The sequence below is a fragment of the Podarcis raffonei genome, chromosome 3, assembly GCF_027172205.1.
Source record: "Podarcis raffonei isolate rPodRaf1 chromosome 3, rPodRaf1.pri, whole genome shotgun sequence".
Lineage (NCBI taxonomy): Eukaryota > Metazoa > Chordata > Lepidosauria > Squamata > Lacertidae > Podarcis > Podarcis raffonei.
Window position 1 is genome coordinate 44581336 of NC_070604.1, and position 13265 is coordinate 44594600.

The following is a 13265-nucleotide window of genomic DNA, read 5'->3' on the forward strand; positions in this document are numbered from 1 at the left end:
CAAAGCTTAGTTCTTTTATATATCAGAATTCTTGTTAATGCAAAGATACAATAGGATAGTAGCCAGTCTTTTGATAAAGACTAGATACAATGGTTTTTTAATGGTGCTGGGAACTGTAGCTCTGTGAGGAATAAACTACAGTTCTCAGGATTCTTTGGGGTAAGCAATGTGCTTTGAATGAGTGAAAGCATAGTTGCATCTAGCAAAAGGCTCTTGATTGTTTTTTACATTTATAGTTTATTTTAAAGACTTTTTTTTACATTTATACTTATTTTTAAAGTTAAGAGCAAAAATGGTCATTTGCTGGTGTGGTTTGAATCCAAGCCACATCTGCAAATAAACTTCAAATGGGTCTGCCAATCAGCTGGTTGACTGTTACAGTGAGCCCCTGCCCACCTTTAAAAGTTCACCTATGGGAAGGGAAAGGGATCATGTCTTTCGGGTGGATCCAGCCACACCAGAGGTAGACAATACTGAGCTAGATAGATCACTGGTCTGCCCTGAAATAAGGCAGCTTCCTACATTCCTTTGTTTTAAATAAAAAGTATCTACAATAACAGAAAGAGTGGGAGGGGAAGCAGATGTTAAATATGTCTGTTTTATAACACTGTAAATATGAATATAAACCTCAAATTATAATACAAAGTGATTTTTTAAATAAAATTGGGTGTGACCCAGTTTAAAACTGAGCATTTCTAAGCCCCACTGATTTCAACATACGGTAAAAGAGAAAACCAAATGCCTAGCTCTTTCATTTAAATCCGTCAGCCGCAAATGTCCTTAATTTTTATTGTCTGTAATTGGAGTGAGGAAAGTTTTGAACCGTGTTTTGATTTTACTCCAGATAATCACAACGGCAACACACACAAGGGTCTTGTGAAAGCAAGCTTCTAATCTCAATTGCACATTATATGATGCAACACAGCAGTACACAATCTTGTCTGTTGACTTTTCATTAGCTCAATATCTGTGATCATCATTATGAATATGAGAGGGACAACTTGTATGCTCCTCCTGATATTGCTGGAGTACAAATTTCCTAATCCCTGACCACTGGCCATGGTTGTAGTCCAACAATATCTGGAGGGACACACAAGTTCTCTATGGCTGCTATAGGAGGTCTTCGGCATCTCTGCATATGCACACTGGGCCCCACATAAAAAACTTCTCTTCCCAGTTTCATCTCTACGGGGATATAGTCCCCCTGCTGCATTAGTAGGCAACATTTTTAACAGGAGCTTTCCTAGTTATATGGAAAATAATGGAATCCAGCTAATATTATTTCTTTGTTTACTTCTCTGCAGATTCATCATAAAAGCTGTTGCCACAATAGCTACCAGTACAGCAGTTGAAGTGCGAGTTAAATATTGACAGAAAACACAGATGGCCCATTCAGTTCTCTAGTACCAAAGTAGATTCTCCGCATTTCCTACTTTCTAATATTTGCAAACTAGTGATGCACGTGAATTGCATTCATAGTGGCTGGCGAATTCTCTTCCTTTAAAGTTCTCTTTCTTTTAATCCAGCAGTTGTGTAAAAGAGGAAGAAAAAGGGGAAGAAAAAAACACCCCAGCAGGTGTCGCTTCTTCTTACACCTGTTAAAGGCGCAGGAGGCCCGCTCTGGCGTTTAAAGCCAAAGACATTTTTGGAGCCCGCTTTACAGAGCAATCTCCAGCACGCTTACTCAGAAGTAAGTCCTGCTGCTTTCAACGGGTCGCCTCCTTAATTTCCTCCCGCCTTTTGCATGGTTGGCCGCATGATAAGATAGATTATTGTCAAGGGTCCCACTGTGGTGAAGACCGAAGCTTTCACAACTCCTGCATTTATTTCCACCCTCCTCCATTCCCCTAATGAGGAAACAAAGCGGGGCGGTAATGGGGGGGGGGGGACTTAACCCTTCCTCTGAAGCGGCCTCGTGCCTTCCAGACGTTTAGACTTCAACTCCCATCAGCCTAAGTCGCGGTCCAAAATGGCCGGCCTTGCCGGGGCCTTATGGGAGTTGTAGTCAAAGACGTTGGGAGGACATTGCTTAGACTAGAGCAGAGTGCCGGCTTAGGCTTCGGAGGCGCGAGAGCGAGCGAGCAGGAGACGACTTTCTCCTAGGCCGCCCCGTGCGAGGAGCAGATCCCGAAGGTGCCCCCCCCCGCTCCCTTCTTTCTTTCAGGTCGCCGCTGCAGTATTGAATGCGGTGCCAGGTTGAGGGAGGTGTGGGACTTGTGCTCTAGTTAACTGGCTTTGAACTTGTGGGTCTGGGGGTCGCGGCACTCCTGGTCCCAAGGAGGCGCATTTGGGGTGGGGGAGAAGGGTGAGATCGGTTGAATAAATATTTGTGCAACTTGACGACCTACAGCTAGTTTCCCCCTCTTTTGTTATGCCTGTTCTGCAAAGTGTGTAGCGAGCCACTTGTTTTCAGTGCCTATAAAACTTGAGGTGAGTTATATTTAAGTTTTGAAACTTCTGGTACTGAAACGCCCACAGCGTGAGGGGTGAGATTATATTTGGTGGAAGATGTAAGGCCTGCTGCTGCTGCTCACATTTACCTGGAAATAAACTGCTCTGGGCTCGGACGGATTTACTGCCAGGTAAAGTATGGATATGAACAGGCTATGCAACATGTTCCTTCCTGCAGTCTGGAGCTGAAGCTGGGACCCAGATGCAGTGGCATAGCGTGGGGGGGTGCGGGGGGGCCGGCCGCACCAGGTGCAACATCTGGGGTTAGGGCAAATCCACAGGTTAGGGGGCGCAAATCCACGGGTTAGGGGGCGCAAATTACTTGCCCTGCCCCGGGTGCTGACAACCCACGCTATGCCACTGCCCAGATGGGCTTGAAATACACATAAATAATATGCTTTCAAAGTGGTGGAGAAAACTCATTAATTGGCTAAACCAGGCATCCCCAAACTCGGCCCTCCAGATGTTTTGGGACTACAATTCCCATCATCGCTGATCACTGGTCCTGTTAGCTAGGGATGATGGGAGTTGTAGTCCCAAAACACCTGGAGGACCGAGTTTGGGGATTTCTGGGCTAAACACTCTGGCTGTAGTTGTGGCAGGGTATGTAGGAGTTGAAATGCATGTGCTGCTGCTATGGTTTATTTACACATATACTACCTGAGCCTAAGAGGAAAGGGCTCACAGCATAATACCCTAACAGATCTTGCTTCTCCCTCAGTCACAGCCTTGGATTCCAGCACGAATCAAGCACAAAGCTGTGTATTGTACATGTTACCTTTATACATGTTTTTAGAACAGAACCCCTAAGCGAGCACTTACATAAACCAAACTGTTTTATGCAGCAGTAAGATGTCTTCAGCACCTCAGCCTCCAGATTTACAACATGAAGCACCCAAAGAGAAAGACTATCGAACTCCCGGATTCCGAAGTGTACGAACTACCACCTTGTTCCGTGCTGTGAACCCAGAACTTTTTATTAAACCTGTAAGAAACTTGTTAAGAAATAGCCATGATACGTGTGTGTGCATTCATTATATTACATATTACATCTAATTATAGATTGGGTTTTTTTTTATTCACAAGCAGCACTTGCTTTGATGGAAAAAATGAAGTTGTTAACTAGCTAATCAGAAGTGTGTGGCATATTTGGAGGTGGGGAGAAGCCAGACTATCTCCAGTGTGTTTTTTAATGTTCACAGAATGGGGAAATTGTTATGGTGTATGTACATTCATGATCTAATAACTAGCTACTGTCTACATTTAAGCATTTTATAAATACCGGTACATGTTTTTACTATCGAGTTGGGTAAACTTCATTAAATCTATGAAGTAAAGTGGAGCTAAGTGCACCAAGATTTTGGTTGCAATAGTTATGTAGATATACTTCAAAAGAGCTATGACTATCAGAGGCAAATGGTCTCCTTGACAATTTATTTATTAGAATTATATCCCACTATTTCATGGGTTCAGAGTTGACTATAGCAGTTTTTCCAAATACAAAAACTTCATCCCCAAGTGTCATGCAATCAAAGTAATCAAAATGTTTGAGGGATAAAAGAAGTCAAATCAGTCAACATTTTTACTTTTTATATACCGGTATGTTGAATTGTAACAGTGGTTAAACAGTTTGATTCTGTACGTTTCCATTCCCCATACTGAAAGCTGAACAAAAATGAAGAAGTAACTGAAAAGTTGATAGCCCCCACCCACCTGTGCACACACAGATGTTTGTATATGAACTGGATTAAGTACAATATTTTGGATTTAAATACTAGTATGTATTTTTTCTTATCTTCACAGAACAAACCAGTTATGGCTTTTGGGCTTGTAACGATTACTCTTTGCGTAGCCTACATTGGATACTTGCATGCACAACAAGAGAATAAAAAAGATCTTTATGAAGCTATTGACGGTGAGGGAAAGCGACATATGAAGCGGAAGACTTCTAAATGGGACTAAAGAAATGCATGACTTGCACATGTTCTGCATGTAAGGCGACACAAATAAGTGGTATATTTAGTTTTCTGATTTGTGACTTTTCAGGATTTTGTGTGGAAAGCCAGCATTTTTCTTGGCAATAATGGATGTTTCTTTTGAAATATAATGCCTTTTAATAACTAGGAAAAATGATATTGCCTGTACTGAATAAAAAGCCAGCATTATTAAGAAATGTAATATTTGTAACAACTGTTGCAGATATTCTAAGAATAAGCACTGTTGCAGATATTCTAAGAATAAGCACCTCTCTCTTTCTCTCTCTCTCTCTCTCTCACACACACACACGCACATGCCTGTTCTGTGTGTGTGTATAGAATGCTACACCGACTTACAAAATTTTAAGAGCAGAAAGGATAACAGAAAATCAGAAAAAGAACAATACATGATAATAAAAGCCATACAATAAATAACCTATAGAATAGAGCCAATTAAACAGCAGCAAAAGCATAATAATCTGTCTTATTATCTGGAAAATAACCTAAGCCTTTATTAAATGCTTGACTATCCTGTGTAAACTACTTGGGAGAGCACACAAAACTTTTTAAAGTTATTTGTTTAAAGGATCTAAAATGCTTTTGTGAGCAAAGCTTACCCAGCCTAGCAACAGTTACTGGGTGAGAAGTTAGCCTATATTATGAGACCTCTCACAGCCACATGATAGGCAGAGCTCCTTAACACCAGGGCTGCAGCTGAAGCGGGTATCATCTTGCCATCAAATAATCTCACCAAACAATGGTGAAACCTTTCTCTCTCTCCCCCTAGCATGCACAGATTCTAAGAAGACAATTCAGTTTAGGCTATGAGAACTAAGATTTCGCTTCCTCATCTAGTCCTCACTTGCCATTGGAGGAGGAAAAATCTTGACTGCAATCATGATTAGGAATCCAGATTTTGACACATTTGTTTGTTGTGCTGTTTGTTCAAAACTAATTCCACCACCTCCTAGACCAGAGACTTTTGAGCGGATTCGAGAATACAAGCCTTACAAAACTCGGTATTATACACACAGAGATATATTGGGTGAGTAGATAGTTACTTTATTTAATTTTAGATACTCATGCCTGTCCACCAAAAAGCCAATATATCTGGTGCTCAGTTGTTTTCATGCAGACATTGATCGCTCAGATACACTTAAGGTGTATCCACACATATTACAGTAATTACAGTTCCAGTAATTCCCATGTTAAACAGGATAAGAGTAAAATCTGGAGAAAATGCAGAAAGAAGGCCACAAACACAAGAGGGTAGAGACCTTAGTTAGGTAAAAATACTTCCGTCAGTTAGGGGAAGGGCTTTTAGCTTATAAAAAGATGTAAGTGTGTGAGAGACATGATGGAGAGTTTATGAAAGTTTAGGAAGAGTATAATAATTACTTGTCTCCCTGTCAACACAATCAATATAGTCTCATGACACTGGTTTGGGACAGACAAAAAGCAGTGCTTTATACAACGTCTAATGTACCTATGGGATTTACTGCTGTAGGACAGAGAGACTCTGATGGCCTCTAGAACTAACCTTCAAAAATTATTTGTTGTGAATGCATTTTTTCTTGATAAATATGTTAATGGATGAAAGTTTGACCAGTCATTTGATTAGCTTGTCTTAAGATCCGTGGGCATGTTAACAAGAGCCAGGACCCGCTGCCCTGTGTGGCAAATCACCAGGGCTACAGGGTTTAGAGCATTCCTAGACTCCCGAACTCTCCTGCCCATTCAGCCACTGCTTTCCCCAGCTAACAGCCGAGGCTGGTGCTTGATTTGTGACCACTGATTACTGGTTCCTGGATCCTCCCAGTGGTCAAAAGCCAGTCTCTGACAAAAGCCCAGTACCACTTGATGCAATGTTCATTCATCGCCCTATAGTGCCAACTGCTGGAACTGCACCCTTACCACTGTGCTCCATGGTGCAGCTGCTCATGTAGGTGCCTGGTTGGTATGGTCTTCCCTTCTGCTTTTTGAAAAGGAAGAATGGGCATCTGCACTGTGGGGTGGGAATGCAGAGTGCCTGCTTCAACTGGGAAATCATCTTGCTGGTGAGGGAGTGCTGCATTAGCACAGAACGTAGGAAGCTGCCTTATACTGAGTCAGACCATTGGTCTGTCCTAGCTTAGCATTGTCTATTGCGGCCCTCCAGTATATTAAACAAATCTCTCCCAGCCCTATCTGGAGCTGTCGGAGATTGCACATGGGGCCTTCTGCATGCAGAGCAGGTGCACTACCAGTCAGCTACAAAGCACAGCTGGGCCCACCAGTTACCGACACAGAATTTGTTCGTGCCTGTGTGGGGCACTGTTGTGTGCCCTGTGGAACTCCTTGGCTTGTGCTACATGGTGCAGATTGTGGCCTGCTTTTTTAATGCGCAGGCCCAGAGAGCAGCTGAATCCCGCAGGCTTACTACGTGTGAATCCTACAAAGGCTCTCCTGAACGGGGCCAATGCATGCCATCACTTCTAGGTGTAAGCCTGATGTTAGTGCTTGCTTGTATTCTGACATAGCTCACTTGGTAGAGCATGAGACTCTTAATCTCAGGGTCGTTGGTTCAAGCCCCACATTGGGGGGAAAGATGCCTGTATTGCAGGAGTTGGACTGGATGACCCTAGTGGTCCCTTCCAGCTCTACAATTCTAAGCAGTCAAATCTGCTAGCAAGTTGATCTGAGGAATCATTTTTTACATACTGAAATCAACCCAGGTCATTAAAAATGATGGGGGTGCACCAGCCTTCAGGAAATTATACATGGTTGAATAATATTAAATAAAAATACCTTAAATCTTAAAGCGTCTATCTTAAATATTCAAGCAAAGGAACAGGTGGCATGCATAGTTTGTGTATAACCTGTAGTGTTATGTTCCCCAATTGTGTTTTTTTTTTTGGCATACGTAGAATTGGGAGCTGACATTAAGCAAGCAGAAGCAGATAGAAGAGAAGCAGAAGTACAACAACGAATTGAAAAAGTGCAAGCTAGACTATTGCTCCAGGTACAACTGTTCTGCTGTCATCGCATTATCCAATCTGTTGCACTGGGGCCTTTCTGTGAATATTTACTGATGTATAATGCAGACAGCAAATTTTACAGAATTATGTGATATATTGGGTGGGGAACCTGTGACTCTCCAGAGGCTGAGGGGCTCCAGCTCCCATCAGCCCTGGACAGCATAGCCAATGGACTCAGGGATTATGGGAATTGCAGCCCAGCAATATGGGCTATAACTTGCCTAACCTTGCTATATATGATTACATGAGTTTTATAGGTTTTACAATGTTTTGCTTTTAATGTTTATTTTGTAATCCACACTTTCAAGACTATATTCTTCAATGTGGGATATAAATATTTATTTACGTAATAAAATAATTGAATAAAAATACCATTGTATGGATCCGTTCTGTATTTATCTTTCTGATGTGTTAATTTGGGTATCTAACTCACCAGTGTTACAGATCAGGGTTCAGATTTGCTCATTAGCAACCCAGTATGGCAGGGAATAAAGCATAAGCCAGTGCCAAAGACCACAGATTTAATATTATAATTGAACCAAATCAGTTGATTTATTGGTACTACAGTGTTTCATTTAAGGCTTGTTATTATCTTCATGTAGAAGATAATGATATTTTGAAATTAGAGCAACTTAAAGATAGAGCAAATTAAAGCAATGTAATACAGCAATATAGTACCTTTAGAAAATAAATTTTACAGATGACATATAGCATAATAATTACATTGACAAAACAATGAATCAGTGTCTTCTTCCTGCCCTTATAGTTGTAACCTAGAATTTCTAAGTTTTGCAGCGTATTAGCATTTTGGAATAAAGTTCATGGTTACCCAGCCAGCGCTGTGTGAGCTAAGATCTTGTGACCTTCGAAAGCAGAGTTAGATAAACTGCAAGCAGAGGGGGGGGGGATTCTTTCAACTCAGCATCTGGACTGTGAGGATGGAATTTCCCATTCTATCGCAATTTCAGTACTCTATCTTGGAGTAGGGAGAGGGAGTGAAACTGCAACCCTTGCCTCTTCATCAGCTCTTCACTTAGGACAGGGATGGGGAACCTGTGGCCCTCCAGATGTTGGACTACAACTGCTGGGGCTGATGGGAGTTGGAGTCCAAAACATCTGAGGGGCCACAGGTTCCCCATTCCTGGCGTACGGCTTGTGTGCCATGACACATCCCAGCACTTGCTTTCCAAAGCAGTTCAGTGTTCTGATCCTACATTTGTTTAGGCATTGTGGCTTGTTGTCTTTAAGTTCCTTAACATCTCATTACACTGATGGTACTGTGTTTCCTTTTAATCTTCTCATCTAGGATGCCGAAGTCTCCCATATATGGCAGAGAAACATGGCATAAAGTTCCAAGCCGCCTTTGTATAGTGTCACAGAAGCCAACTTTTCATCCCTTTAGTGCATTGTGGCTGCTCTCCTGTGTGTTTGACATTGGTTCTGCTGGTGCAGCAGGGTCCTGAGTAACATAATCTACATGCAACACTGAGGCAAAAGCTACGAAATAGCCATTAAATTACTCCAGGGGAAACTACTGCCACCAGCCATGTAGAAACAGCAGCAGCAGCTGTCTTTTCATGGCAGCAATTGGGAATTTGTGGCCTTCCAGATATTGCTGTCTTCCCTGACCATTTGTCCAATGGCTCTTGTGCCAGCTCACCACCTTTCCCAGAAAGCTCTGTTTAGGGGTTTTCCCCTGGCTAATGCAAATTATTCTGGTGCCACTTCTGCCTGCCCATTTGGGAAAAAAGGTTTGGATCATTCTGCCAACATGTTTCTGAGCTGTACCACTTTCAGACTGCAGGTGGGCATGTGCATAGTTGAATGGTTTGCTGTAGAAATAAAATCCCTACACACAGGTTTGCTGTAAAAAAACAAACACAAACACACAACCCTTCATATATAAAACCTAGACATTTGACGAGGCCCAAACTCTTCTCCCTGCTACTTCTCTGTACAGTGGTACCTTGGTTTAATCCATTCTGGAAGTCCGTTCTTAAACCAAAACCGTTCTTAAACTGAGGCGCGCTTTCCCTAATGAGGCCTCCTGCCACCGGTGCCTTTCCACCATTCAGATTCTGTTCTTAGACCGAGGTAAAGTTCTCAAACCGGGACACTATTTCCGGTTTTGCGGAGTTTGTAAACCGAATCGTTCTTAAACCGGACTGTTCTTAAACCGAGGTACCACTGTACAGGGAACTTACTTTGTATGGAAGAACAGACAGTTGTGTAAGCTGCCACCTTTAGTCTGGAGTGGTAAAGCCCAAACACAGGCATATCCTCTATTCTGCTGCTTTGCTTATGAGAACTATTGCTGTGCTGCTGCTTTAAAAAAGAAAATTAATGGGAAAATAATAAATATAGGGTGATATCCAACTAAGTCATAAAGCAGACCCATTTAAATTAAGGGACTTGTTGCTTAAGGTCATTGATATTAATGGGTCTGCTTTGAGTATGACTTAGTTGGATATCACCCAGAGCGATCTAGCTGATGTGCAGCATTAGAATGTCCTCAGCACAAGTTTTCTTCATGGCTATGCCTTGTTTTGTAGGCTGCAACAGAAAGAGAGGATGCTGTGGAAGATGCCCTCAATCGTGCAGCAGCTCTACACCAGCAAGATATTGAAGCCCTTAAAGAGAAAGACGAAAAAGCATTACAAGTCAGTAGTCGTTTTATTTTTGTTTTAAACATGTCAAGAGACAGTGCCTTGCATTCGGAGTTGTGTGGGGACGGATTCCCACCAATTGACACCCCCATGTCTGGATCCCTCTACAGTATGTCCTGCACCATTCCCAAAGCCCCCCCCCAAGTTCTTGGGGAAGGGAGTACGGGGCTGCAGAGGAAAGGGTGGAAGAGGCAGAAAAAGTCCCACTCCATGAACTGAAATCTGCTTTATTTTTGAATGGAATGTTGGGTCCAAACCTACATAAACATGCAGAAGCTTCATGTGGCACAATTTCTCTTGTAACAAGTAGGTGGGGGGGGGGATTTTTCTTGAAAACTTTGCTGAATTAAAAGAAAACACCCCACGAATTGAAATATAGGGTGTCAAGGTAAAGATTCAGCTGAAACCTCTCTGACATGCAAGAAGGGTTTGTTTGTTTGTTTGTTAGTTTGTTTGTTTGTTTTAGATGGGAGCAGTGCTTTTTTTCGGGGAGGATGCAGGGGTATGCATACCCCTAAACATTTTGTGAATCTAAGTTTGGCCTCATTGAGGGGCAGTATTTCAATATGAGTAGGGAAATGAGACTATCCCTTAACATTTTTTAGAAAATAAAGTACTGGATGGGAGAGTTCAAAACTGATTCATTACTGGCATTTTGACATCCTTTCTAGTCTGTGTCTCATTCTATTTCTACACATAAGAGCTGGCAGTAAAACTTTATTTTAGAACTACATTTATCTATTTATTTAAACTATAAAAGGGCATTTCATTTTTCATAAATATATAAAACCTAAGCATTCAGTGCACTGGTGAGACAGTCACCAGAAAGACAGCCTCAGTAAGCTATGTGGCTGAAGCATCTGAATTTGCATCTTCTACATCCAAAGTGGTTTATAAAGCATGGTGTGTTCTTTCTAGGCTCGTCTTGTTTAAAACAGGGATGAAGCAGCCTAATCCCTCCCTTCCTATTCTAATCTGTTTTTCTAACGCTGCTGCAGGAGGCTGTGAAGAACACAAGGATAGAAATGCTCCATCACCTGGAACTGGAACTGAAAAGAGAATCGGAAGCTGCTGAGCAGAGGATGACACACAAACTTCAGCGACTCATGCTGGAGCTCGCAATGGAGAAGTCGAAAGCCGTTGCTGAAGCTAGACAGGAAGAGAGGAACAAAATATCTGGAATGCTTGACAAGCAAAACAAGTACTTGGCTTAACAACCCCATTTCATATTTTAAAGCAGGGATGGGGAAACCACTGGACTGCATCACCCATCATCCCTGATAGTTGACCATGCTGGTTGCGGATAATGGGATAATGAGTTCACTGCCACCTGGAGGGACTTGGGCTTCCCATCCCTGTTGGGGTTTAAGGGGATGGGTTTAAGAGAGCTGCACCTGACCTTGTTTGCATCCAGATATCTGCAAATAGAGCGCTTTCCACCACCAGTGTTCCTCCAACTGATCTGCAGGAGCTGGATGTGCACTGGGTGCTTTCAAAAGTGGGATTGGTTTGCTAATGGGTCACTGAGATATTGCAAATGGGACATGGGCAGCAGTAAATCTGGATTAAATTGATGGGTATTTTGATGCCAATGGCATTGTGAGGATGTAGCTTGTGGTTAGTGAGGAGAGCACTTAAGCACAAGCCGAGGTTCAGGTGACATTCTAAATCAACTCTTAGTTTTTTAAAAGAGCCTCTTTTAGGTTGGGCTCCTCCTGGAAGCCTGCATGTTGATACAGCCCTGGTAAGCCATTGTTGGGCTTGTTGTGATTTGCAAACAAGGCTGATGTGATCAGTGGAGTTAACTCCCTGTTATGTGTGCTGTTGGATAGTACCAGATTTAATAGAATCTGATAGTAAAGATGGGCAGGGTGGGGGTTAGGTCTTCAGAAGTTTTGCTATCTGGTTTCCACCTACAGATTTAGTCCAGTTTATTGGAAGGCATTTTGCTTTGCCTCCAGCTGAAAGAAATGTGCAGTTCACACAAGATTGGCTTTCAAATTGCCAGTAATGAAAAATTATGTTGAAGTTATCATATGATCTTTTCTCTCACCCCTCCAGGAGGTTTTTGGAACAATTCCGGAAAGCTGGAGAGATTGCCAATGAAATTTATCAGAAGAACCTGCAGCAGTTGTCCGTGGAGAAAAAATATGAAATGGAAATGGCCTTTAAAATCTCCCAGAAAGAGTTTCAGGAAGAAACTGAGAAACTTATCAAAAGCGCAGAAAATCTCCGTGAGGCTCAGTTGGAAGAGGTGTCACATGAGGTGAGCAGGAAAAATGGCGAGATCCTGACTCTTAGCCAGCAACTGGAAAGCATGACAGACTGGAAAGATAGCCTGGAAGCAGAAATATTAGAAACAAGAGAAGCATTTCAGAAATACATTAACCTCACATTTCCACAACTTGCACCAGGGCAAGCAGACTTTATCTTACCATTCAGAAAAGTATCTCAGTTTGTTGACTCTGGTGTAGAAACGTAAGCTGAATGACAACCAGGAAGGAGTTCTGCCTGTTTGCTGCAGCCATCCAGTCTTGCTGTTGAGGAGTTGCTTAACTGCTGGGGAAGGAGGAGAAATAAATCCATCTTCTCTCACTAAGGTTTAACTGTGTGCCTGTGTCTATGTTTCCCTTGGATAACTCATGAACTCCCCTGTGACTGTGAAGCTGTGCTCTTTGAGGGGTGGATGGAGAATCTTGCTTCTGTATACTAAAAGAGAGCTGCTTCTGAAAAAGTTAGGGAGCACGGATGTCTCAATTTGAGCCCTGAAACTAGCAAGCGTGCCTCTGGACATGTGCAGAGAGCCTATCCCACCTTGCCACTGGGTTAACTGTAAGCTGCCTCCATACATATTTTATTTGAAGATGATATACTGTCAACTCAAGAAGGGTGGCTTATAACAACTGCAAGCCCCAACACCTTAAAAAAAATGGAAAGGGGATGGAGGAGCTAGCAAATTGCTCCTGATTTACTGCAACACGTTCTAAGGCTATGTGTACCCATCATAAAGGTGGCAAAGATGTGGACTTCCAGCTGTTGCTTGACTACAACTCCCATCACCTATAAGCTCATTGGTCTTGCTGGCCGGTGCTGGTGGGAATTGGAACACAATCAGATATAGGTGTGCCCTATTAAAGTGCATGGAAGTGTTGAGG

General features: G+C 42.4%; 1 protein-coding gene across 5 annotated transcripts; it reads left to right on the forward strand.

Moving 5' to 3' along the window:
* Positions 1 to 1562: 1562 nt before the first annotated feature.
* On the forward strand, positions 1563 to 12709 carry LOC128410320 (small integral membrane protein 8-like). Of its 5 annotated transcripts, XM_053381421.1 has the most exons (5): positions 4417 to 5472; positions 7334 to 7428; positions 9997 to 10104; positions 11109 to 11311; positions 12172 to 12709. In XM_053381421.1, the coding sequence occupies exons 1-5, from the start codon at positions 5325 to 5327 to the stop codon at positions 12590 to 12592; spliced, it is 975 nt and encodes a 324-aa protein (XP_053237396.1). In that variant the 5' UTR covers positions 4417 to 5324; the 3' UTR covers positions 12593 to 12709. The 5 variants fall into 5 exon arrangements, with proteins under 5 accessions (XP_053237399.1, XP_053237398.1, XP_053237397.1 ...); XM_053381423.1 differs by lacking the exons at positions 9997 to 10104; positions 11109 to 11311; positions 12172 to 12709 and adding exons at positions 1999 to 2133; positions 3297 to 3438 and having other exon boundaries at positions 4255 to 4443; positions 7334 to 7430; XM_053381424.1 differs by lacking the exons at positions 7334 to 7428; positions 9997 to 10104; positions 11109 to 11311; positions 12172 to 12709 and adding exons at positions 1563 to 1690; positions 3297 to 3438 and having other exon boundaries at positions 4255 to 4970.
* Positions 12710 to 13265: the final 556 nt, after the last annotated feature.